Source organism: Zonotrichia albicollis, chromosome 5, assembly GCF_047830755.1.
Source record: "Zonotrichia albicollis isolate bZonAlb1 chromosome 5, bZonAlb1.hap1, whole genome shotgun sequence".
In the NCBI taxonomy this organism is placed as follows: Eukaryota; Metazoa; Chordata; class Aves; order Passeriformes; family Passerellidae; genus Zonotrichia; species Zonotrichia albicollis.
In genome coordinates, this window is record NC_133823.1 from 24524788 (window position 1) to 24552528 (window position 27741).

Here is a 27741-nt window from a genome sequence, read left to right on the forward strand (position 1 = left end):
CGCCGGCGAAGCCAGCTGTGCCGGCAGGCAGCTAATGACCGCCGGGCTCAGAAGGACACCGTGGCAGCTGGCGGCTCCCTCCCCCACCTCCCTCTTTTTTCTTTTTTTTTCTAATTCCTTTTATTTATTTCTCCCCCCGCTCTTCCTCCCTGCCTTTTCATTTTTCCCGGTGCTGGTAGGTGGGCAGCTCCCTGCCCCAGTGTCGTGTCCCCCGCCCCCCAGCTTGTCCCGGGACCGGGTTTGCTCCACCCGGGCGGGCGCTGCGAGCGCTGTGCCCGCGGCTACGGCGAGACGTGTGTCCCCCACCCGCGTGTGCTCCCCCCTCCCCGGGGTGGCCGTGGGCGGCCGTCAGCGCCCCCCGCGCGCGCACCCCCTCGGAAATGACTTTTTGTGTTTCAGCTGCGGCAGCTCCCGTGAGGATGCCGGAGGAACGGCTGCCCGGCCGAGCACCGACCGCGGGGATGCGTCCGGAGGAGGAGGAGGATTAAGCGACCCCCCCCCCCGCCCCGTCCCTCTCCCCCCGGCCCCCAGTCCCCCCCGTCCCGTCCCTTCCCGCCGCCCCCCCGCCCCGGCCACCATGAACACCAACGTGTGCGTGGAGAGCGGCCCCAACCCCGAGGCGCCGGGGCTGCCCAAGGACAGCCACCTGCCCGAGGGGGCCCTCAACAGCCTTGTGGATTACAACTCGGAGATGGAGAGGTACCGCTCCTTCGCCACCTTCTACAAGACCAACGGCGGCGCCTTCCCCCAGGCGGCCAAGATCGCCCGCATCACCACCCCCATCTTCCCCAGCGCGGCCGCCGCCGCCGCCGCCCGCATCGGCATGTCCCCCTGGAACTGCGACACCGCCACGGCCGCCGCCGCCACCGCCATGCTCTGGGGCAGCGGCGGCGGCGGCGGCGCGGCGGGCGGCGCGAGGAAACCCTCCTCCTCCTCCTCCGCCGCCGCCGCCGCCGCCTCCGCGGCCGCCGCCGCCGCCTCCTCGCTGCACGCCGGCAGGGGCGGCATGCACCACCGGAGCGACTCGCAGCGGCTGGGCAAGCCCGGCTGCCCGCCGGCCGAGCAGCCCGCCCTGCCCATGGCCAACGGCAACTTCCTCTCCACCCTCGCCCCCGAGCACTGCCGGCCGCTGGCCGGTGAGTGCATGAACAAGCTCAAGTGCGGCGCCGCCGAAGCCGAGATCATGAACCTCCCCGACCGCGTCGGCACCTTCTCGGCCATCCCGGCGCTGGGCGGCCTCTCCCTTCCCCCCGGGGTCATCGTCATGACGGCCCTGCACTCCCCCGCCGCGGCCTCGGCCGCCGTCACAGACAGCGCCTTCCAGATCGCCAACCTGGCGGACTGCCCGCAGAGCCACGCCTCGGCCTCGCCCGCCTCCGCCCTGGGCGCCGCCGCCGGCGCGGGGGCCGGCGGAGGCGGCGGCGGTGGTGGCGGAGGTGGAGGGGGGGCCGGCGGCACCGGCGGCGGGGCCGGGGCCGGGGCGGGCAACCCCGCCAAGAAGAAGCGGAAACGCTGCGGGGTGTGCGTGCCCTGCAAGCGGCTCATCAACTGTGGAGTCTGCAGCAGTTGCAGGAACCGCAAAACGGGACACCAGATCTGCAAATTTAGGAAATGTGAAGAGCTTAAGAAAAAACCGGGCACTTCGTTAGAGGTCAGAGGAGATGATTTCTTTTTCCCCAGCCTCCCGCCGTCCCTCCTCAATCCCCTGCCCCCGCCCCTCCAGTGCTTCTTGTCTAGCTTCAAGATGCAGCATCCCTTCTCCGAGGCCTCCTTCAGGCTCTGAGGCAGCCCCCGCCGCGGGCGCGGCTCCCCGCGGCGCGGCCCTGCCGCCCGCCCCTCTCCGCCCCGCAGGGAAGAGAAACGCCGCCTCCCGCGGCGCCCGCCGAGCCGGCCGCTGGCCCCCGGCCCCGGGCCGAGGAGGGACGGCCGGGGGGCGCCGGCTCTGCCCCGCCAGCTCGTGGCCGTTACGGAACGATGCTAACCTGGTTTACCTGCCGTGCTGTTCCCATAAGACTGCTGGCTCTCTGGTTCCTTTTTTTCTTCCTATTTTTTTTTAAATTTTTCTCTTTTTTTTTTTTCTTTCGTTTTTTAATTAATGGCAATCTTGACGATTCGGGGCGGTTTGTAGGAGCGGGGAGGTGGGAAAGGGAAAGTTTTAGCTGAACACCAGATTTTCACTGTCAGAAGTTCAGGGAAAGCAATGGCAAGTTCTTCTCCAGGTTGGCTGGTAGCAATGTGTCCCGTTGGCCACGGAGCCACGGAGCCCAGTAGTAGGAGAAAACACCCAAGTGACCTCTTTGGCAATGTCTTTTATGAAATAACCTGCTCGTGGTGTATTAAACACAATGGAAGAATAGCACAGGTATGACTGAAGAGATTTCTGGCTGAACTGTATGTACGGTTATTTTTACAACGTTTCCTCGGAAGTGACAATGTATTGTGTTCCCCAAAGCTGTAACAACAGGTTTTCAGATTTGCTAGACCTACCAGAGACAGGCAGATCCCGTGTCGCAGACATTTCGGTTATTGTATTGGGTACGACAGACAATGGGAACCAAAATATACAACCGTGAGGAAAATGGCAATTGGATGGTATCGTTAGGGGAAGGGAACAAGTGAGAGGAAAGACTAGTAATCATACTTAATTCCTTGTCATTATAAAAATTATAGTGTTGCTGGTTTGACACACATCTCGGATGCATCTGAATGTGTCGAGGATGATGGATTTAGTACAGAGGAGTAGTGTGTGGCGGGTGACACCAAGATTTGTAGTCACAGAAATCAGCAACTAAGTGAGAAATTGTAACTTCCCTCTGTGTGTGTGTGTGCCTGTGTGTGTTTGCATAGCGGTTTATTCCCTTGCTCATTGCTCACAGGAGCTCTCTCCAAGAAGAGATGGGATGAGGGATTTCAGGGAAAAAGCAACACTTAGAGCCAATTAATTTGTTCTGTGTTAAATAAATTGAGATAATAGTGTTGGTATTGACACTGCCATGGGACAAAAGCAACATTTAGGGGTTCACTGACATTTGGCTGATAGTATTAACTCTTTCCTAACCAGCCTCATCAAAGCAACTAATTCCTTCTTGCAAGAGTGAACTGTCCTTGCTGAAAGTTTAATTCATAGCTCTGCATCCTTTCTGCTATTTTTTTTTTTGTGAATGGTGACCCAGCATTGCTAACACAAAAACCAGGATGGGCTTCCCAGGGATAGAAACCAGACTGGGTTTTCAGCTCTTGTTTTTCTCAATAATATGCCTTTGGTTTAGTAGCAAGTTTGCAAAAAGGATAGTTAACACCTGTTCTGTTAATGCTGAGTGTAGCCTAAAAGAGACTCCCTGAACCATAGGCATGGAGAATTCCCCCCACACTACCCAGCACTGAGAGTGCCTTTGTGTTCCAAGTTCCCTCATTAGGCTTGCAAACCAGGGTGCTGCTGGGATTTAATGTTTGTGATAAATGATAGGTTCTGATGGTTTATCGATTTGTGCAGAAAGTGAGCTATCTGTGGAAGAAACACATTTGTACATTATCAGATCTTCCTATGGGTTTGTGTGCATCTCTGAGCACCTTTCCAGAAGTTCCTTGCTCCTGACAAAGGTGTTTGGTGGTGTTAAAAACTTTTCAGGTGTGCTATGAGAATGCCTCCCGTTAAAATTGTTTAACCACTGTGACTAGTAAAACCCATGGTTTAATTAGCCACTTGTGTGCTCTCATAACCACCTGCCTTCGCTTCTTTTCTTCATTCTCTCTTTACCCCACTTACTCTCTCCTGTTTGTGCTCCATCAGATACGTAAACACAAAAGCTCCTCTGCTGCTGTAATGTGACTCAAAGGAAACAGGTTTCTCTTTCCAGCTGTGGAGATGTCAGTAAGGCATCACTTCTCTGCAGGTCATGGCCCATCACAAAGTTTTGTCACAGGATGTGGCTAATTTCTTTACAGAGGTGTGGTTTGTCAGTAGGAGAGGAAGAATAACTTATTTACATGGTGTTTTCCTTATGCTTTCTTTCTTCTTTATAAAGAATTAAAATTAATAAAGTGACATAAGGGCTGTCTACAGCACAGGTGCAGCAGCAGTGGCTGTGTGGCCACCAGCTGGAAGGGTGTTGGAGCGTGACAGGGCCTCCATGAGGGCCCTGCAGCAGTGGTGTTGGTGTTGGGGCTGGGCAAGGGCAGCCTTCCTGCAGAGTGAGTGCCAGGAGTGACTCTTGGCCTGTGCTCCTGGGGAATCCATCACTCTGCATGGATGGTCCCCTGGCACCTCGGTTGGTACACAGCCATGGCTATGCATCAAGGATTGAGGGGCTCACCTTCCACTACACACTTAGGTGATTCGTGAATTGTGCTCAACAGTGGCTGCAAAGTGCAGGGGTGATTTATAGCAGGGGGTGGAACCATGTTTAAAAAAAATTGAAAATTAGAAAAATACCAATAAACTGTGAACTGGCTGACCCCACAGAAACCATTTCTCTCTTTTTCCTTTAAATCTCTTCTACTGGTGCAATGAAGGCATAGAATATAACTCTTAAAGATAGTATGTGGAAGTGAAGACAGATCACGTGAATGCTTTCCAGTTCCTGACCCTTGCATTTTTCATGGAATGCTTCTCGCCCAGCATTTTTTTTAAAACACTTGAATTATTTTTTCCTACTTTTCTTGTACTGTTATCACATTAAAAGTGTCCCAATGCTCTAGTATTTTTCATAGAATGTTATTATTACTAGGAAATTTTATGTACGGCAATAATAAATCTATAAAAATCAGATTGACGTCACATTGCACACTGCCTGCTTGTGTATGTATATTCTGTGTTCATTCAGATTTACAATGGGTTTAAAGAGACATAATCTTTATTTACCCATAGAGACTACTTATTTTCCTCTGATTGGTGCACATGTCTGTAACTTCTGCTGCAGGTTATGAAGATTAGGTGCCTGGTGGTAGTTCACATCCTTCTTTCTTTTAAGCCAACCCCATTCAGTGTGTGAATCTCAGTTGCCCCAGTGCTCATTTTCATTAGCGTGACAGTGAGTTCAGGCAGAGAGGCTGACTTGCGTTGGCAGGGGCTGAAGGCTCCTGCCAAATGTGAAATATCAGCTGTTTAGGCATGCTGTCATCGTAGCGGGCACCACTCGCTCCCTTTGTAGCAGCCCAGCTAATTGATATGTGTGCTATTAAAGTGAGCGTTTGCATACCAACCCGATTGAGTCAATACCAGCCTCCAAATCCAAGGCACTTGGCTGAGCTGTGCTTCAAGCCAGTGGGATTTTGAGATGGCCTTCTCCAGGGATAGGTTGTGATGATTGATTTCAGCAGGAACAGCGTCTGATCCTGAAAGCCTTAACACCATATGGCATTGCCACGGGGGAGAGAGGCTGTGCTGGCAACCTCCGAACCTGCACTTCGTGTTGCGGTAGCGCGTGCGAGCGCTGTTAAGGGAAGACTGCTGAGCTCTGTGGATAGGGGTCAATTAGTAGGGGCCTCAGAGGAAGCAATTTCCCCGCTGTCTATCTGGCTTTAAATTACATGCACAAGTTAAGTGACGGCATGATGGAATTGAGCAGTGGTGAGGGGGAACTGTAAAGTCTGATAAGAAGCAGGCGGCTAACACGATCCAGCGGGCTAACTGGAAGGTGGAAAGAAAGACCACCTTGTAGCTCGTGTTGCTGTTCATCCCCAACCATCAGCAGGGCTGCTGTATGACAGGCTGTCTCTCCTGCCCGCCGCTGTCTCGTGCCCCTCCATCTGGCCGAGGCTCCCTGTGTGCATGTGTTAAACACTTTGCAAAAGGGCAAAAAAGCAGTCCTTGTTCCCGGGCGTTTACAGCTGGAGCAAGAACTGCCATCTGCCCCGAGCGCAATTTACATTGGCGTTGGCTGCAAAGCCCTGATCAGCCCTGAGAGCTGTTTTTTCTCCTCTTTCCTCCTTGTTTGTGACCCTGGTGCTCTGCCAGTGTTCTCTTGTTCTTCTGTTCCCAGGCCTGAGCCTAGAGGAGTGTGCCTGGTGCTGGAACTGGCTGCTAGCACCACAAGAGAGCCCTCACTGGGTGACTGTGATGCTCGTGCTTGAGGCTTCCAACATGGTGCATGATCCTGCTGTGACAGTGTGAGCAGGGAGGGGAGGAAGTGAGAGGCAGGGCTAGATCTGATCTTTTTTGGACATTTTGCCATGAGGTTTTGTCACTTTCATTCAGATACTGCATGTCTGGGATAAACATACGTTCTATGATGAGTTTTTCGTTTGACCTCTGGAGGTTCTTGGGGCAGCACCAGGCCTCCTACTGCCACCTCCAGCAGAGACCAGAGCAGCTACATCTTTGCTCACCAGTCCCTGATTTCTGTTGCTCAGAAATCTCTTTGCAGGGAGTTAATCTTCTGCTTTAGATTTACATCTTGCAGGGCAAGAATGTGCTGCAGTTGGTGGGAGTCATGGGGTGGAGGAATATGTTTAGAGCCCAGAGGAGACAAACTTTTAGTCTTCTTGCAGTTCTAGCAGATGACTGGGTGCAAGTGATTTCCTCTGAAATGTGGTTGGATGGTGCCTGGTTTACTGTTTCATGTGTTGTTGTGTCCCTTGCCTCGTGTGATACTTGCAAAGCAGAGCAAGTGCCCAAACCCCATGACATTACTGTTCAGTTTCAAGTATAAATGGCTGCTTGATACACTGTGCATGCTGTTGTTAAGGGGGGACAAAACTGAAGTTACTCCTGCCTAAGAAAGTCTCTTGGTGAGATTTCGTACTGAACTGAACAGCATTTGAAGAAATTCTGCAAAATTGTAGGCTAGTCAGGGATTTAACAGCTTCTTTCATACAAACACTGCTTTCTACTTGCATTGAAAATGGTGTGCTTTAAATCATTGAACTATGATTTTTTGCTAGTGAAATTGTCTGTATGGTAAGAGAGGTTAACTGGTTGCAGTGGTTCTGCATTTTGATTGCACTCAGTGGTTCTTTGCATGGTTTTCTAAGTACTAGTATAGGTTATACACTTGGAACATCAAGATTCTGTGCCAGACTCTGGATTTCAGTGTTGTGACTGATTAATCTATTTTTTTAAGCGGATATAATGAAGTCTCTATGCACTGTTTAGGCTGGTCAAGCTACATGTGTCATGAGAAAGATGATGAATGAGGGTGGTTTGGGATTTTTTTGAGCAGTAATTAGCATAATAAGTGTCTTTTTTCTTCTTCTTGTTTTTTTTTTTTTTTCCCTCCAAATCATCTCAGTCACTTTGAACTAGATATTTCAGTTAGAGCTACATAAAACCATCATGACTTGGAATCCTATGCCAGCTACAGGATGTTTGGAAAATCTTTTCCAATTCTGTGTTTGTACAAATTGTTGTAGACTATACACATCATGCCTGATTCATATAAGGAGGCTTTGTTTAAGTTGGTAGATATGTGAATGTCGTGCTTCGTGCCACTGATTAGGGGTGGGCAAGAGTAAGGAACAGTCTCAATTTTTGCCTGCTTATTCATGTATGTTTATATTATCGGATCTTGGGGTCACTTTCCATGCAATTCTGTTTGCTAAATGCACAGCTAACACCTTTACTGAAGTCAGGGAAGACCTTGCTCACTTGGAGAATGGGTTAGGATGTCAGCAAGCAATCCCTTGGTACTGGGGAAAGAAAAGGAACAGAAACTTATTTTTTGTCAGAAAACAACATCCTGGTACTGCTTTTTGGGTAAAAAAAAAAAAAAAAAGTGCCCTAAAGAGTTGAAAAAAAGTTGATGTTAATTTCCGTGTGCTGTGTCATGCATTTATGTCTGGCAATGACTAAGAACAGGTCTTTTCCAAATACCCTAAAAATTTGTATTGTTAAAAAGAAAATTAGTAGTCTTCCAACTTTTAACATGCATATATTTTAAGGTTTAGGCTTGGTGAAATAATTCTAAGCAGGCAAACCTAGAATGTACACCTTAAAGACTCATCAAATACAGCATAATCCTTTTGATCACTGGTTGCAATGGGAAATGGCTGCTGCATGAATAGGTATAAGCTTTTTGGACGTAACTTGTGTTACTGCTGCCTTGTTACTGGTGGCTAATAATTCCTAAGCCACCAACTATGTGCTTAAAAACTGGCAGCAGACACCATGTCTCCTGAGGAGTGCCACCATCCAGGGAAAGCATTTCTGTGCTTCTGTAGTGCCTGTGGTTTTGATAGCTCATCTGCTTGGATGATTGTACTGAACTACGATGTCTTGAAGCATGCAGCTTCCTTTGACACCTTTTCTGCTGTTTGAGAGCCCTGACTGCATGTCTGCCTTCTCTCTTCTTTTGGGTACTTCAATTGTTTTCCACAGTCTTATTTTGTTCAGTCACATGCAAACACCTGTCCTGAAATTGAATTACTCTGCAGTGTAATCTAAAGTCATCCCCCATTTCGACATCCTGTGCTTTCTGTTGTGTGTTGAGTTATGTTGCACTGTACTTTAGATGCGACAGCCATTTAATAATGTTGAAGCCTTAGCTCTGCAGGGGCTAAAAAGATCCCAGCAGGCTTGTTAACTTCTACTCTCAGACATTATGGGGAATATTTTCTCCTCCCTGGAACACTTCGGCATCCTCTTAATTAACACTATAAAAATCCATAGCCAGGTATGCGTGAAGCCTGTTTAATTCTTTTGCAGTTTTCCAGAGTTTCTCTGGTCCTTCCTCTTTAACCAGACAGCAGTGCCAAGTGAGATACGAGAACATAAAAGGAATAAAGGCAGCCTGGGTCATGCAGGATACTGTGTTCTTGTCAGGCACCATACTTATCAAGTGCCTTTCCCATACCCACCATAGGATCTTATTTTTTCCTTTCTCTACTCAGTATTTCTCTTTATCTCAATCTCTGAAATGTTGGGCATTTTAGAACTTTGCACTCTCTTTTCTCAGGACAGTATTCTTTTCTGCTTACACTGCTGTGGTCATGGTGTCTGTTGTACTTCTACGTAGGATCCCCACTAGCTGGTATCAGACTTCATTTGACTAGAAGTTATCTTTCTATATATTTGACTAAAAAGCTATCTGAGACAGAGATGAGAGAGATTATTCACTGGTTTAGGAGGTGGAGAAGCAGTATTAAAATTTGAGGTGGAGAGAAGAACTTAATAAATACTAGAAAATGGGGTAAATCCAAGGGAGTTCAGGATGGATATCACTTAAGATGAGGGCAGAGGAGAAGGAAAGAAGAGCTGCAGTGTGCTCAGACAGAGGAGAAATCCATAGTGGCTGAGGGTTGGTTATAATGTCTGAAGCCTCAGTGAGGGGGTGCCTGCTCCTCCATAGGGGTGACTCAGTTACCATGGGTCAGCCTGAGCACTGAAGGGTGCAGTGGTGGGGCTGAAGATGCAGTGACATTTCCCTTGCTAAGAAGAGTGTGTGTATACACCTCTAATATGAGGTGTATTTGCTGCCATGAGTAATAAATTAGTATTCAGGTGAGGCAGTTGAAGAGCTCACCAGTAACCATCTTCCCAAAACTTCTGCAGGGGAAGGCCAAGATTTCACAGAGCTGAGGGGAACCTTGATGAGGGTAAGCAGGGATTTCCCCATGTCCTTGTGGATATCATAAACTAATTTTTAAAATTAATTTTGAAAAATTGACTGGAGTTTGTGGAGAAAATTTCAATATCAGGGTGAACTTTTGGTATGGGTAGAGTCTTGTCTTCCAAACAAGTTATTCAAGGGGTAAGAAAATGAGAAAGGCATACACACAGAAAAGCCAACAGATGTGAAAGAGACAGGGGAAGGTTGCAAAGGAGAGGCTGAAAATGATGATTTCTTGCACGAGGACTTCTAGGTCTTAAAGATTTCCTTGGTGGTGTGTACTGTGTTTCCTAGGAAAGCTGGAGCATCCTGACAGTGTATCAGACTGGCACAATGTTAACCCAAAGAAATTGCCCCATTGTCATGAAAAAAATACCCCACAACAACTGCAGTTCAGTGGCATCTGTCCTACACATCCTAACTGTGATGGGAGATTGGAGATTGGGTGCAGCAGCCTTGGCAGTCACAGGCTTGGAAGAGAGTGGAAGAGCTCTCACAGTGCGTGCAGAAGCTACAAGGAGTGCAGAGGGAGAGTAATTAAAGATGCTGGAAGCAGAAAAGGAGAAGCAAGGAATATACAAAGGATATACATTTTTAAATATGTGATCTCCAAAGCAAGTAGTACTAGTAAAAAAAAGACTTTTAGTTTTAAAGCAAACAAAACGGGAGAAAAATACATTTGGAAGGGTTGTGTGACCCACATGGCAGGGGGTGAGGGAGGACTCAGTTACACCGTCTTAGTAATGATGTAAAACCCATTCCCTCTACATCACCAGTTCATCTGAGCTCTGGGAGGTGGTGAAATGCTTGGCTGGTTGCTTGGAAGGTGATGTAGAGTAAATTGGAGGTCAAAGTCCAGTGAAGGTCACAGTGTCATGAAAATAATTACTGAGATGGGTCTTAATTGTCATCCTTGCAAATTTCAGAAGACACACTCAGGAAAGAATGGGATTCAAAACCATTTACAATGTATTAATGTCTCCCTCAGCAGTCAGGAATTGTGGTGACCTGTTGTATGAGAGTGTTGCTGCTCCTCTTCCTGCATCGAGTCAGACAATGCATGGTGTTCACCTTGATGCTTGGCTACAAGAGAGCCAAACTGGCACCTGTGATGGGTCTTAGGCATTGGCCGGTTATACTCCCTCAGCTCAGTGCTGCATTTGAGTGATGTATTTCTGTATTTCTCCTTCCATTTTTTTCTTTTTTTTTTTTTTTTTTTTTGCAGCTTTGCAGAAAAAGAAATAAGCAAACAGAGACCAAGAATTTAATGGATATATTTTTCACTGGCTCTTTTATCAACAGCATATGAAAAATCCCAAAGGACAGAAGCAGTTAGCTAGCCAATGAGGCATCATAGCTGATTTTAGGTTCCATGCAGGAGAAAAAGATACTGAAGCCCCAGCAGCTCAAAGGGAAAGAGATTTAAATTTAGGTTTGGTACTAAGAAACGTGCCTCTCCTCTGCTTGGAGACCAGTCTGTAAGAGATTACTGTACCCCAGGGCAGCAGTTTGGAGGATGATAGAGATGTCAGCCTGTGAGTGGAAAGACTTGTACCACTGGATGATGAACCAGCAGGGATTTCTCATTAATGGAATGAATGTTAACAAGAATAATTCTGTTTTGTGAGCTTGTGTGTGTGGGAAGGATAAATGATAGGGGCTGATGGATGGTCTTCACAGAGATTTGATTAGGGAGAAGGTGAATGGCAGTGTGTGTGTGAGAGAGGGGGAGGTGTGTGCACATGGTACATCCATTGCAGTAGGCAGGCACACTTCTAGTTGATAATGTCTGCCAGAGAAGTCAGCAGAAGTAACCAGACAAGTCCTAGGCAAAAGCAGAAGCTGAGCACTGGTGTGGATATATCATTTTTAGTATCCTGTGCATTGTAGAGTCTTGGGTTTTATGTTGCATGGTGGTAACAAACCTGTATCCAAGAATTTCTCTCTAAAACTTTTGTCAGTAACAGAGCTTTCTGCTAATAAAGCATTTGCCTATTGATATTAATTCCCACAGTCAGTATGAGAGCACTGAATGACATCTTTTCTGACCTGCTTAGTGTCATCTTTCTCTCTGAAATAACACTCCTAAAGCTTATATGAGCCTTTCCCCGAAAAAGCAGGAGACAGGCCAGACCTACTGGCTGAGAGGCCAGGCAGGCAGAACCAGCAGAAACGATCCCTCATCCTTGCCTGAGGCCTTCATATGCTGCTGGAATGCAAATAATAAATGGGAAAAGGCAAAATAGTTACCTAAACTGAGTAGGCAGTCCAGCAGACTTAGCAGCTCCAGCCTCAGGTACAGGGCTAGCTGAGAAAGTGAATGAACTGCATGAACTGCTCGAGAGAGGTGTAGAAATAGGGAAGGAAAGGTGAATCCCTTTGACAGCGAGATGTCTAACCCTAACCCTCGCTCGAAAAGCCAAACCTCTGGTACAGTTCTTTGGTGGGAAGCCATGAGGAGCTGGAGCGTGGCCATCTGGAGCCCAGGGCAGGGTGACAGGTGACAGGTGACTGGAGGAGTTCCGGCCCTCTGGCCCCTGCTGCCAGCCCGCCTGCGGCATGCCAGGCTCGGGGAAGCCCGCGGCCAAGCCTGTTCCCCTCGGGAGCGAGCGAGACGGCAGAGGTGGAGACTTGGCTCCGTCCCTCGGCTCGCTGGCCAAAAGGGCTGCGCTGGCACAAGGGAGGTAGTGCTGGAAGGCGTCCACAGGCAGCTACTCCAGCCTGGCAGGGGATGGACAGAGGAGGTGTGTTCCTTCCCAGGGCTCTGCCTGCATCCATGTGCCATGTGAGGGTACCCTCTGCTCTCCCCTGCAGTGCTTTAGTGACTCGGGCTGGCCCCTGGGGGTGCTGAGGCCCATGGTGGAGCATGGGAGCTGCTCCCCTTGGAGCTGAAGGTGCTGCTTGCTGGCACAGAGTGGGGCTCCATCACTAACATTTCCTGGGACTGAGCTGTTTTTGCTTTGACAGCATTAGTCCGGATTCCTTACGATTTCTGATCTGTGGTTGCCATCTGTTTTCCCCAATGGCATTACACATTTTTTCAGATCAGGACCCTATTCCCCCAGATTTGATCTCATCTATATAGTGAAAAAAAAGGTTAATATATAAAATAAATTTTGGTGTGCAGTGAATGTAAATGATGGATACCTTTGCTCCTTTTTTCTTCCATGGAGAAACACATTACTTCTCTGACTAATCCTATTGATTTGGCTGGGGAGCTATGGCCTGCTGCTGATGTCAAGTCCAAGTGGCAGGATCTGGCTGTACAGTGGCAGGTCTCTGTGGCCATTGGCACAAATGCTTTATTCCCCAGCTGACTCCACTGAAATCTCCTGAGGTTACCTCTGAGCTATTTGAGAAGAGCTGGGTTTTCAAACCATGACCCTGACTTAGGAGTACATTTTAAAAATTTCTACTTGCAATGTCCTGTAGCAAAGGTTTACTTTTCACTCGGTGAAGCTGGCGGCAGAGAAAGTCAAATGAGTTTTCCTAATCTGGTATGTTCTAAATCTGGTTTGTCTCAAATACAGCCTGAGAGATATGCAGTGCAAGTGGAAAAATAACTGCCAGCACGCAAATGCGTGTCCTCTCGGAGCAAATAAAGCTGACTTTTAAAATGAATGTTAAATCTCATCCTTGGTATGAAGGGAGACAGGCTTGTAGTTCAGGTATGGGGAGAGATGTTTTAAGGTGGGCTGTGGAAAAAAGCTCCCCACCAAACTTCTGACCCAGCATACATGTCCCTTTTTATCTGCTAAGTCCAATAATAAGCTTGTTATTAGAGGACATCTGTTACTGCCTGATAACCCATGCAGCAAGCAGGAGCACAGCGTTGGTGGGCAGCCAGGGATTTTGGCAGCTGTGGGGAGCAGCAGTTTCGTGGACTGTTTCACACCTCGTCCAGAGCTGGGTCAGCACATCCCTCCCATGGGCCTGTGGCTGGGTGGGAGGATGCCAGGAGTGTGAGGGCTGTTTTTGCACGGAGCTCCCCTGTGCCAGCTGGTGTGCACGTGTGCCAAAGCCTCATCCACGCATCCTCCTCCTGCAGCCACAGCTGGCCCCTCGGTGCTGGGTCAGCGTGGTGGGTCCCTGGCATGCCTCCAGGACAGGCAGTGCAGCAGCTGGGAGAAACGTGCCACACGCTGGGTTCTGCTTTTTCCTTCAGCATTTCCAGGGGATGCAGTTCACACACTAGTTTCTTGCCCCTAAGCCTCCTTGCCTGAAGAAAAACATTCAAGGAGACTGTGTGAGCTGAATCTGAGAGTCATGAGGTTTTCCCCAAAGTCATTGCTGTAGGTAATGTATATTTATGAGCGGAACAAAGTGTGCTGCAGATACTTTGAAAGGCTGCTTTCCTCTCAGGGTGGCTTAGCATTTAGGCAAGTAAGGAGTGGAGATGCTGTCCAGACTGCATTTGCCAGTGGCAAACAGGCTGGTGCAGGACAGATGGCATCTTCCACCTGCCTTCCTGTGTGTCAGGAGATGCTGATGCTCTGTGGTTCAGGAGATGGTTATCTTCCCAGTACCGAGAGGGAGCCTTCAAGAAAACTGGAAAGGGACTTTCTACAGGGGCGTGTAGTGGTGGGAAAAGGAGAAATGGCTTTAGACTGAAGGAAGGTAGGTTTAGATACATATTAGGAAGAAACATCTTATGCTGAGGGTGGTGAGGTACTGGAACAGGCTGTCCAGGGAAGCTGTGGGTGCCTCATCCCTGCCAGTGTTCAAAGCTGAGTTGGATGGGGATCTGAGAAACCTGGTGCAGTGAGTGGTGTCCCTGCCCATGGCAGGTGAGTTGGAGGTGATCTATAAGGGCTCTTCTGACCCAAATAATTCTGTGATCTTAGGGTGCTCTGCAGGTCAGGAGACCACATCCCTCTGCTAGGCTTTAGCCCATCACAGTGAAAGACTGTGACTGTCATTCCAGCAATGAGACTGTGCCTGTAAAGTCTCAGGACTGCCCTGAGTGCCCTGAGCCCAGCTCTTGTGTGGGGAAGGGTCTTTCCAGAGAGGGAAACTGGGGATGGAAAGCAAGTTTTGAATTTACACCAGAGTCTGTATTGTTTATGTATGAGCAATGCCGATGTCATTTCCAGGGTGACCATCGGACACCTGAATTAGCTTGTGGCACTAGAAATACAAGGTGTGACATGAAGTAAAGGCCAGTTTGCTTTCCTGCTGGCAGTCATGTGGGCTCTGTGAGACTGATGAGGTGCATAGCCTGCATTCACACAGTGTAAGGAAAGCATACAGGCACTGGTTTATGGCCAGTGGTGGTCAGTGTTTGCTGGGCCAGGCTGCTGATTGATTCAAATTATATTTCATGCAGCGGCCAGGACTTTTTAGCTGAATTGTTTTGGCCACCATAGAGCACCAGATTTCTCTATATCTGACCATATATCTCTTTCTCAATATATGTAGATATATTGAGATATACACAGACACACATATACGTTAATATAGGTGTATATAACTTACCAGGCCAAACTGCTCCTCTTGTGCAAGGCACTTCAAGGAGGGATTGCACTCCAACTTGAGAAGCTCATGTTGTGTTATCTGCAGATCTTGGTAAGCTCACTTTTCCCTGTGTTGCTAGTCCTGCTGCTTTGGGAAATCCACCGGTTTCATGTCATTTGCCATGTGAATTTCTGATTCATTAACGTGCTGTGTATTTCTGTGGTTGGATAGGTCTCTGTAAAGACCACCAGGTAGCCAAGATTGTGTTGGACATAGCTCAGTTGCTGTAGACTTCCCAAAGACCCTCTGTTGAGCTGGATTGCTTCCAAGGCTCCTCAAGAGGAGTAAGGAGTGCCACATCTGGCTAATAATTTGCTGTAGCCAACCTATGAGTTTACTTGAATGAGAGCAGGATTTTTGCTCATGGATCAGACATCAAAGGATTCTTACATAATGCAATATCTTTTAACATTGGTAAAGTATTAGGTCATAATCATGTAGTGCTCTGATATATTTTATTATTCTATTTTATTTCTGAATGTGGTTCACCTCAAATGATTCCCTAGCCTTGTAGAAAATAGTAATAAAGGTGACTTACAGTGAGTCTTGGTTGGATAGCTCTGAATTTTTCCTGCACCGTAGCAGCAGCAGCAGCAGCATTCCAAGCAGGTGCAGCCAACTTTCCTGATTCCTTGTATCTGTATCACACTTTTCAGGTGAGTGTGAGACTCAGAGAGCCGAGGAGAGAGGATTCTCTGGCAGGTGGGGTAGGCTTGAGCTCACCAAGGGCTGGGCTGGGCAAGCAGGCGGGCCTTGGGTGAGCAAATCCTGCTGTCTGGCATCCCATGCCTCCTTCAGTCGGTCACCCCAGAGGGCAGTGGGAGGCATCATTCTTTACTGAGTGCTATTGCTGTGAAAATGCAAGTGTTGAAACAGACTTTGGTGAGGAATTTACAGCCCCTGCCAGCATGCCGTTTTTTATGTGTTGTGTACAGCCAGGGTCTGCTTTTACATTTCCCTGTGGAGCACCCAGACAGATACATTGGTATCATTTTTCTAGTTAATTGAGGAGATTTTCTGTTGGTTTCGGTTGCCTTTTTTTACCTCTTTTCTCCAAAAATGTGGCATGCTTGGTTCCCTATATGAAACTCATTTTTCTAGGCAATAATTAGATCTTCTGATTTCAAATATTCGAGCTACTACTTCTGCAGTGAAAGCTGGCTCATAGGGAGCAGAATGGAAAGGTTGAAAGTGTGGAGGACATTTCATCCCGGGTTTGTGTAGGGATAAATCCTCTCCAGTGCCATGCTTTAAGGCATTACCTGCAAGGAGAAGCCAGGGCTGCAGGTTTCTGAGCATCCTCCTGAGAGCAAGGCTGCCGTTTGTCAGCATTTGCACCGGCACGAGCAGTGAAGGCTTCTACAGCAAAGCTGCGCTGATCAGCTCTGGCTCTGCTCCTCACCACCCCTCCCCAGGTTTCCAGGGGGATCTGTCTTTCCTGTCACTCAGGATAACCATTCCCCACCGGCAGCACAGAGATCCAGAAATGCACTGTAATCTCATTGAGAGTTTGATTCCCCAGCTGGGAGTGCTGGGTTTATACAGCCAAGCAGTAGATGGTCATTACACTTAAACTTTTGTGTTGGTGTGCTGAACCTCTAAATGGGCTGAAGGGCCTTTCTTTGTCTGCAAATAACCTTGACCCTTGGAGTGGTGAAATGTATGGATTTCATTGCATGTACTGGTTAGGATTTAACATTTAACTTGATATAGCTGTTCAATTTTAAAAGATTTCTTTTCTTTTTTTTTTTTTTTTTTTTTTTTAAGGATGGATTAGTAATTCATTCCCAAATTGGTAGTTAGCACAATGGATATTTAATTGTAAATGTATTTCTTGTATTTCTTTAATTAGAACTTGGTATACTGATGCAAAAATTCCTTATCTTGCAGTTTTTCAAAAGCACACATATTAAACCACAGCCTTGCCCTTCAAAAATACTGTTCTGTGCATTTAAAGGTCTGAATGACCTTTTAATCAGACATTACACCTTTATTTCCAGCTGATATGACAACGTCTGACAGTAACTCAACCTGATGTGTCTAGAAAATAAATAAAAGCCGTCTCAGTCACTATGTCTTTAAATCTCTCTGTCTAGCTGTGGTTTTGTCTTCAGGCAGATGGACCCACAGCAGAATATTACATTTAGTTTTCAAGTGAAGACAATGTATTGAGTTTAATATGTTTGCATGTTTGACTGTTCTTTTGAGGTCAATTTAGTTATATGATTGTTTCCTGCCATTCCAAACTCCAGCCTCTTCTGCAGCCAAGCTCTTTATAAATTATAAATCTGTAAACCTCGCTCTCAGCAGCCATCTTACAGCCCACACAGACTGCTGTGGATGGTCTAGAAATTGCATTAGCTCTCCTCAGCGTGCCTGGGTGCGAGGGCTGCCGTGCTCTGTCACTACTTGTGCTCATGCTCACCTCACATAAACGGGCAGAGCAGGGACCGGTAAAGATGGATATGAGCAATTCCTACTTTTGCACCATCAACACAAAGAGAACTCACATTAGTCAAGGTGGTTGTATTCAACACATCAGCTCACTGTCCTTGGAAGTTAATTTTCAGATGATTTATTGAAGTGTAACATTTGTGGAGGGGGAGTGGATATTGAATTGACAACAGGTCAGAGTTCTGATAATACAGCAGAATTATTTTGATCTCTGGTATTTCCAAGTGCTGAAGCAATAAACATAACAATAACAGCCCCTTTCATATGGCTTTTGCAAAAAGAGAAGCTGTGTACTGCTTGAGCCTGTTTATCTTAAACTTGGCTAATTATTCAACAAAAAATACATACCATACTAATGAGTAGTTCCCTGGAATTCAGAAAGTAATATTTTGACACTAAGTACAATGCTCATGCACACTGCAGGATCCATGGTCTGTTGGATTTTTATGGAAAAACTAGGCAAACATTAAAAAGGTCTTCCCTGAAACAAAAAAAAGAGCTCTTTCAAAAAGAGACGTGTACTTAAATGTGCACCAGCGACATCCATGAGAACTTCTTTGTTACAAATATTCATTTGGAAATTTCAAGAGCTTTGCTTTTAGGAGATTTTTTTTTCAGATGTAACACTACTGTTTTGTGGGTAGTTCTTAATGAAACAAATACTTGTAAGCTGGGACAGACTGACAGAGTGTCATGTTAGGGTTAGTGTCACTCTCCCCTCCCTGTACAGGGCATTTATTCTGGAGGAAAGAGATGTGGGTCCAGATGCATGGGTTCAAGGGTGCTTTCATCATCTTTTGACTGAAGGAAATTGAGGATGAGAAGTTCCTCACAAAAGTGACGCAGCCCTTGCAGGCTCAGTCCCTTCAGCCTCTCATGTAGGTTGTACTTCAAAGCTGTGAAGGGAATTTGCTGCTACTCAAATGTGTATGGAGGCACCTGGGTGCAAGTGGGTATCATTTTCAGGGTGCAGCAGGTGGGGGAAGGAGGGGGGCAGTAGCTCTCTTTACACAGGACTGTTTCTGTGTAAGCCAAGGTCCTGCACATGTGTGAAAGAAAGGGCAAGGGCGGTCTGGGCAGCACCCCTAAATCAGCACAGTGATTCCCTCACTGGAATGAAGTCATGGATGTGTTTTCAGTTCTTTCTGCATTGCCACCTAAATGTGGGACCAGGTGAGGTTTCAAAATGCCAACCTCTCCTCCTGAGGTGTCTGCAGACACAGCACACTTTCTGAGTGACAGAGCAGGGCCTTTGCTACTCCCCTGTCTCGAGCATGGTCTTGCCAAAGCGTCTGTTTAACCCAAAACCTACCGAGCCATGACTGTGTGCCCAGTATGCTGCTCAAGGCAGGAACCATTGTACAACCCTGTGTCATTCTACAAGTATTGTCTGCTTTCCAGATATTTTTTCTAGAAATGTTTGCATTTTCATGACTACCTTGTTAACAAACTAAGGAGAAGTCAGCGTGTTAGGTGTGTTACATACTGAGTACAATGTATTGCGTGTGATCCTAAAATGGTGTGTGTTTGGAGAAGGATGTTTCTATTAATTGTCAAGCAATGGGAGGCATCGTGTTGTTCCTAGATAACTGAAAGTATGCCTAAAATGTAAAGGAAAAGAACAACTAGAACTCAAGTATGCCAATGCCACAAAAGAAAGCTTAACTTGTTTTCTTGCTTTTTTTTTAGAGAACACCTGTTCCCAGCGCTGAAGCATTCCGATGGTTCTTTTAAGCAGTAGTGTATCTTATTTTCGAGGCAGTCCGAAGTGAATGGAAAGCTAAAGTCTTGTTTTAAGAAACTGCTTAGTCCACCATTGAAGAATATACTCAGATACTATTTTCATTTATGTATAGGGGTTTCCTCAAAAGCAAAAGACAAAAACCTGTGAGCCTGGGGAATTGGCCAGCTTCTTCACATTCAGTACACCGATTCTTTCTTTGATGTAACTTAGCTATACTAGTGAAGTTGTTGTCTATTTTTAAAGTGGCTGTAAAAAAAAAAAGTTTGGGTAAACCCCTGCTATAAAGTCATGTATCTTTGAAAAGTAACATATCTATACTTCATTTTCAAATATATGTGTTTCAGTACTGTAAACTGTACAGATAGCCGCTTGTATTTTGTGTGTTTAGACACAAGGAGACAATCATGTCTGAGCATCAATGGAGATAAACGGTTTGTACACAACAGTGTGGTTCTGCAAATTGAATCCGGAGCAATAAATTCTAGCTTTAACTATTATTTTGCTAGTTGTTTAGCAGCAGCAGCAGCAACAGCAGCACTGTTTTACCATGCATCCTTCCATAGAGACTTGATGCCAAGTTTTCCAAGATAAAAGATTGTGATGCATCTAGCAATTACCTTCTGTTGTGGTGTTGTGAGAGGGGAAGACGTAACACTTAAAATTAATCTTTCAAGCACTATATTAGAATAGTGGTTTGTGCACTTGCATTGCTTCCAAAGGAGCTTTACAGAGGGGTATCTCTCAAAAAATGCTGTCTGGTGTCTGGCTCATTTTTCACTGTGCCCAGCATAGGCAAATGTGCAAAACTAGTAATTTAAATAAAGATTGTTCTAGGATACAAACCAGAGTATGGGACCTTAGGAAAAATGATGACTCAGTTTAATTACCCTTCACCTACAAGATCTTATGTAACACTTTCAGTCAATGGAGTAAATATTTTATAAAGTGGAATGCCATATTTTTGGTTCTGGTGGAGCTCTTCACAGTTAAGTGAGTTTGGACAGTTGGACTGGTTTAGGTCTCACTTGCACTTTTGCTCATTGAGAGCCTGGATATTTTTGCGGTATAAAAAAGATTTTTTTTTTTTGTGCTTTAAAAAAAAGACCACTTCTCCCCACATATTTCTTGGTCCACTGATCTCGGCTTTGCTGAATGACTGGTCCCTTAAGCCCTTAAAAAATGCTTTGCCATTCTTCTTCCTGTTCTAGCTGTATGGAAGAAATGTCTACTCCATGGAAAGGCAGCACACAGAGGGATATAGCTGACCTGCCATAAAAAATAAGGAGAATTCTTTACTTAGGGATACTTACTATCAGTCGATCATCACTTTTTATCACTTGGCTTTGTCATACCACTCTGGAGTGAGAAGGCCATGCCACCAAAGTAAGTGAATGCTGTTGTGCCATGTATCTGATAGATTTATAATTTTATACAAGATAGGCCTACCAGTAGTTTCACAAACAAGGTGCTGGGCATGGTAATAACCAATTAATGTTGCACAGCACATGTAAATCTCCTACTGTTTCAGCACTTTCTTCGGGGTTTTGCTAAGTACTTCAGCCTTTGGCCCCTGGTCACACTTACTTGATGAAGCATGAGGGATGGGTTAGGAATGCTCCAATGGGACTGTGCAGGTGGGGAAGATGCCAGCTTTGGCAAGTGAGGGCTGGCAGGTGTCAGGAACAGCCCAGAAAGTGAAGACCAGGGGATGGAGGCAGAGAAACCTCCTGAAGTCACATGTGTGCATCAGCAGGACCGGGCAGAGCGTGGGTGACCCAGGGTAACTGGAGGGCACAGTTGGGCTGGGCTTACACCTGCATCCTCAGCTCAGGGTCAGTGCATGTGTCTGTGCCCTTGCGTCGCACGATGCCACATACAGGGCTTCGGAGGAGGAATGTCACGCTTAAAATGATTCTATCATGGTGTCCCTCTTACAGTTTGTGAGATCCTCAGTTGTATACTCATCCAATGCCCATTCAGTGAGCTCTGTGTCTTGTTTGTAGGGCAGCTGTGTATGGATTTTTTTGTGTTGGAAACTTTTTGGTTAGGGGCCTCTGTTACTGATCATTAGACCAATATGAGCTCTGCAAGGTCTTCTCTACCAAAGTGCTGATTGACTTACAAACTGAAGCCTTATTTGCACATCTGGCTGGTAAGGTTGCCTTGCTCTTTGGAAAACTCTCATTGCTCTTACAGAAGCAGAGGCAAAGTTAAGTTCAGGATACATTAGGTGTACAAAGATACTCATAGCAATGTACTTACTGTCTAATACCCTAATGTTGCATGTCTTGTGGTTCCTTTTTTTTTGTTTTGTTGTTTTGTTTTAAAGAACTGCTGTATCTGTAAATTGTAATTCTGGTGTTTTACATGTCAATCCAAAATTGTTAAACACACAAACAAGCATACCTGTTAATTATTGAAAATGAACCAGAGGTGATTTTTCTTTGTTTACCCTTACGGTTTTCATTTCAGAGGTTGTTGCTTTGCACCATCAGGTTTTTAGATTCTGCTGAAACAGTATTTAATATGATGTAGTGTGCATAGAGCATTTTAATTAGTGATGTTTGAAGAAGGAAATCCATTTTCTGGCCTGTCTCTCCCCACCCCTCCCCATTTATATACATATTTGTCAGTCAGATTATTGTCAAGTTCTAATTACCAAATTTGTGCTTTTCACAAGGTCCAATACTGTTTTTCAGTATGAAAATTTGTATTCTTCTCCATTCTTCATTCTCACAGTGAAAAGTAAAAAAAAAAAAAAAGGTGTGGGCAAAAAAAAAAATAGTAGAACTCTGTCTTCTAGGTGTGAGTGAGTGCTAAGCCTAGTGGAAGCATTTTTGGCATACCCCAGATAAACTTTTGAAAAATGGTAAGCTTGAAAGGGAGGCACACGTACCCATTCTGTCAATTAATAACAGACCCTCCCTATGAGGGAAAATACTCCCTTTTGTACAGACCCCCTGGTATGTAAGTCCTACAATTAATGTTGAAGAATGTAAAGTCTTTAAACGGGCTATATCTGTAATCAAATAATGAAGAAAGAAAGTAGTTAAATGAACATACCATTCAGGGTCGAATGCATTCAGCAAAAAGCAGTAGTGGGTCTTTGATCATGGTTAGATGCATAGTGATATCAAACAGTGGGTTCTCATGTAACAGCTAAATGTTTCAGATTTTGTTTTTATTAAATTTGGCAGTTTCACGCTGAGCTCTACTGTATTCTTAGTGAACAAAAGACAGCTCCTATGTTAGAAAGTACTCCATTTTCACAATTGCAGGGAACTAGGAGGGTATTTTCAGAAACATGGGCCACAGAAATGTACTCCTTTCACAGTGTTCTCCTATTTCTGAACTGTGCAGTTATCTATTAAATTTTCTAATAGATATTTGTGTAAGGTGTATGTATGCTTGTGCAATTATGGAAAAAAACAGTTTTGGAAAACAGTGTATTTATGAAAAAATAATCACTTATGGGGCATGTACAAAACTGTATAAAAACATTCAATTTGCCCAGTAAAGTTGTTTTTTGTGATATTTCTGTGTTGTTGAATAAAGGACTTTAGTATTCAAAATATCTCTCTTTTTCCATAAACAGGTCCTGTTTGTGGGATCTTAAACAAAGAAAACCTCTTTTACAAAAGAACCCTCAAAATGAGCGAGAAGGTCCAAATGCTGACCTCAGTCTTGCGTGTGGGAATGAATGCTTATGAAGTGATGGTACAATAGCCACAGAGCTTATTCCTTCTCAATTGGCAATTGATGGAAACCCCATAAGTTGTATAACTGAAGGTAACATCGTACTCTGGATTTTTTAAAATAGCAGGAAAAAAATACTGCCTTTTCTTCAACTAGGAATGTTACTTGGAGATTTTGAGGCTTTGAAAGGTTAGTGAAGTAAGAGCAAAGCTGATTACAGAAAGCCTTAAACCCATTAGTGCAGACCTGTGTTGTATAAAAAGAGTGGAGTAGTGAGGGTGGTGTGATAAATTAGCAGTTAGCTTTGTATGGAGAAGCATGCAAAGGTGAAATCTCATCTGTAGCTCTTGCAACAAACAGTAATCCTGAGGGTAGATCAGCCCATTGCTGTTGAAATACTTGGAATTACAAATATGGTTTGTGAGAGAATGACAACATTATCTTCCTTTCTGTTTTATTGCTTCTCAGTTCAAAGTTCAGCTCTCTACCTGTCTCAAAACTCAAATACATAGCTAAAGAAATGTTTTACTCTTGACATTTTGTTTCCCCATACTACTTGCCAGCATTGAAGCAACTTCAGATAGGTGGGAAGGTTTGTGACAAGCACATCATCTGGTTTTGGTGAAATTTGAAACGTCATTTTTCTGCGAATATTCCTTTAATCAACAGAAAGTCGGCTCTTAGGTGCCAAAACAGAATTTTGAACGAGTTTGAAAAACGAGGTAGGTCCTTTAGTCTGTGAGATGCTTTCAATGCCAGCTGATTTTCCAGGGGGAGCCTTGGTGTATCCTTTTGTTTTTTCAAGAAAGCAACAAAAGAAAAAGGAACAGAAGTGGATTTTCCACTGATCCTGTCTGCTGTCATCGAAATCCATAAGGATAGATGTTCTTGGGAGACGTAGACCGCTCATTAGACAAGAGTGAATCTTGAGGTCCGTTTGAAGAGGAGGAAAAGGGCTGCCAGGTTGCTCAGGCATACTCAGTGATCTCTCTGGATTAAATATAGAATTCATAGGGAGGAAATACACTCATTTCATGAGACGGTCGATTTGGAAGCAGGAAGAGGTCTCTGAGTTCCTATTCTTTTAATGCTTTCTCTTTCAACATTTTTTCCCCTCAAGTATTGTTTTATACTGGTCTGAATGAAAAACGTCCCTCAGCTCTGAAGAAATACTTGCCCCAGATATGAACCTTGCAGTTTAAAACTACCTCTAGTTTTTTATAGCTTTTATTTTTTAATTAAAAAACCAAAATACCCCAAAACAACAACAAAACTAAGCAACTAAAAGTAAAAACCCAGTCAAGAAGCAGGTAATTCTTCAAAGCCAAAGCTGACAAACTAATTACTGAGCCTATTAAAGAAAGGAAAATACCCTTTTGTGTGGAAACTCAGTTTTTCTAGGCTGTGTTGAGCTCAATTTGGTTTTGCTACTAGCCATGTCAATGCTCTCTTATATATTTCCAAGGAACAAGTCTGAAATTATGAACAGTCTAGTGATACAGGGCAGTGTGCCTTCTGGGAGGCTCCAGTCTTCCCCATGTTCCCATGGGGTTTACCAGATAGCTTGTGGAAATTGAGGATATTGTATAGGAGGCTTGGTCATAAGTTTGATCTTACTTCACTGTAAGGATCTACTCAGTTACCAGTGTGCACTGAGCATGGATAGATGGCCCCAAAATCTATAAAGGAAAGAAATTATTCTTCTTCTCAGTAATAATTGCAGAACATACAATGATCTTTGAAACCACTGTATCTATCTGAGGAAAGAAAGACGAAGTGCTGCAGGATGTGCTCCCCCTGTAGGTTTGTCTTGGTTTACTGTTTGGTTTTTAGGGTGGATACACTCAGCTGGGTTGCTGGGTGCTTCAGCAGAGCCATTTTGCCCAAGGCAGGCAGAATAAAGGAAATGCAGGTAGCAAAATGTTATTCTTGCAAGACAAAAATCTAGATTGCCTAAAGAAACTGTGATGTTCTGGAGGATTTTCTCGGCTCTTCTAAGTTCTCAGATGATATTAAAGGATTGTCACATTATTAGTAATGTAATAATCAGGAAGAATTTGTCATGCTACCACCCATTCCTGAAAAACAAGTTTTAGAAGTCAGCCTTAATGGGTTAATTTCCCAACCAACTCTGAAGGTGCTTCTTCGTGTAATATGACTTCCCTATAACAGAAGATGCTGTGGTAGTGGCTTGATTGGCCTATACAGGGCCTTGACTTGCAGAGTCAAGGATCTCTGATAGAAAATAACTCAGAATTCTGGTAGAAGGATGTGCAGGTGTCATGATGTCAGCCAGAGACTGAATTAATTATTCGGTGCCATTCTCCCCAGCTTGGTTTATGACATGTATAAGCATCCTACATTTGAGAAGAAACCACCTTTCTTCTCTTGCTCTTTTAAGTCTGCTCTCTTTATGGAATTAATAAGACTAACCCTCTGCACTGCTTCAGGAAAGGCCAAAGCATTAGAAGAAATACATCTCTTTTTGGCTAGACATCTTCCTTTGGGAAAAGACAGAAGGGTTAGTCTATGTCAGAAACTCCTGGTGCTTTCTCAAATCTCCTAACAGGGGTTTCTCTGCATTGAATGTAGCTGGTGAGCAGAGTCCATAGCTCAGCCTGGCAATTGGTCACAATCCTAGAGAACATCAGCACTAAGGCAGACAGGAGCCATGGGGGATGTTCCCACCGCCCCTCTCTGGTACGTGGGACACACACAGGTTTATGGCAGGGGTGCAACACCCTTCCCATGCAGGGGGTCAGGCTTGCTATGACCAGCAGAGAGGTGAACTTCCCCAGAACTGAGCAGCCTATAGCATGCTGAAGGTTTTTAAGATGAGAGAAGGTTTTTACATGTCCAGACAGGGACTAGAACATCTCAACCCACTTGTCTCACATTAGCTTTTGATTTATAGCTGTGAGAGTTGGTGGCCACCAGGCTGCAGGAGAAGGAGCTGGGCTGTTGAGGATACCTAGTCTCTTCTTACATGCCTACATTTTAATGGTCCTACCTGGAGATTGATAGTGAATTTGAGCAGCTGATACGCTGACCGAGACTAATGCAAAATTATTACAACTGGTTTTCAACCTTTTGTTGGAAATAACCTGATCTAGCAAAATCTGTCACCACATTAGGAACTGTGAATTAATTATTGCTTTTTGATACTCTGTTCTTACTTGTTTTGCCTTTTTATCCTGATTGTTTGCATTCCTAGGACTGATTTGCCTTTCTGATGCAATGCCATGTGATCTGCTGATTAATTTTTGTGAGCAATCATAAACTCCAACCTATGGCTGACTCCATATATTTTTATGCTACGCTCCATAAACATTCATTCATTTATTATGATTACTGTGTGGAAACAGACTTTTACAGGCTAATAAACTTGGATTGGAACTGGTTGAAGTGTTTCCTGGTATCACTTCTTTCCTCTTTTTTAAGAAAAAAGCCCAAAACCACACATAACAAAAAAGAAGAAATAAAGGTGCAAACCTTGACTTGATTTAACCAGGTCTCTGTAACTATCTCCACAAATGCTGTCAGCACTGGACTTGGAAATACCAACAGCAAAACCTTATTCTCAAGTTGATTTCATTAACAGTAAGAAACAGTCCTTCTTAAAAATAAAACAAACTTCCAGGGCTTAGGGCTGGGAAAGAGGGGGAAGGGAAATAGGTTTTTTTTCCTTTAATTGGTTACTCTGGTGTCTTCTCTCCTGTAGACCTGCTTTCTTAAACACTCTGGCATGCACAGGGCAGCTTCCAGCTGAGACCAATTAAGCAGAGCATTTGCCTGCAGCGTGGCTCAGTGGCCTGGCCGGGTGATGCTCGTTGCAGGCTGTGTGCCGGCGCGGGCACAGCTGGAACACGCGCGGCCGCGCGACCTCCCAGCACACTCAGGCCAGGGCCAGCATCTTCTCACGCTCCTGGGCTCTGATGCTCCCTGGCCTGCTGTGCCTGGCAAATGTCTGGTCAAAAATGACTCTGCAGGTGGTGCAGAGTTTTTCTTTTCTCGGTGGTTAGTTCAAGCTCAAACAGCTGGGCAGCACTGAGTGAAGTACACAGAAGGAACATGGATTCTCATGCCTTAGCTGTTTAAGACATCTCGGTAGATGAGGGAGCTGGCAGTAATTGATAACCCTTTACATGGTCTCTGCAAGGAGGCCATTGGGCTGGAATGGCGCTTTGTGCAGAGAGAGGCAGCAAAGGTAAAATAGGTTGGCCTGATGTCTGCATACATGTAGTCCTCTCTGTGAAGAAATCATCATCCTTTCCATATGTTCATCTGAAGTGTGTCACAAGCATTATGCATAAAAATTGTATTTTTCAGTCCGCTGGAGGCCCAGCCACACAGGTAATCTTAATCTCACCAAAGAGAAAATGGGAATTTAGGAGCAGTAGAAGGGCTCATGTTTTGTCAGCTTTCAGGCCTTGAATGCAAGCAGTGAGATCAAGTGTCACTGAATGGCACAGCTGGACTGGACAGGACCCAGCTTCTGTGTACAGTGACCCTGCCAGAGCCACAGCTGGCCTAGACAGGGATCTTTGGGGACCACTGCTCTGGCCCCTGCCTTTCCTAATTCTGCTGGAAAGAGTGACTTTTAGAAGATGGGGATGATCCTGAGGCAGTCACTGCAGAGATGAGGACAAGCAGGATTATTAGCTGATGATTTTCTTTTTCCTGTTGTGACCCAGCACATCTTACTTCAATAACATAAGCTAGAATTGCAGCAGCCAGAGAAAACTGCAGCTCCCCAGCAAGGCAGAGGAAAAAGCTAATTTGCTCACT

General features: G+C 45.3%; 1 protein-coding gene across 7 annotated transcripts in view; it reads left to right on the top strand.

Moving 5' to 3' along the window:
- LOC113458963 (CXXC-type zinc finger protein 4) overlaps positions 1 to 27741 on the top strand; it is a 184918-nt gene that overhangs the window by 87471 nt on the left and 69706 nt on the right. For 5 of the 7 annotated variants that reach the window (XM_074541090.1, XM_074541091.1, XM_074541089.1 and 2 more), the window contains one exon: positions 400 to 26358. In XM_074541090.1, the coding sequence (XP_074397191.1) occupies positions 578 to 1783 (1206 nt within the window). In that variant the 5' untranslated portion in view covers positions 400 to 577 and the 3' untranslated portion in view covers positions 1784 to 26358. Of the gene's footprint in view, positions 1 to 399; positions 26359 to 27741 lie in introns of those variants that run through there. The other 2 variants (XM_074541093.1, XR_012580404.1) reach the window with 2 other exon arrangements.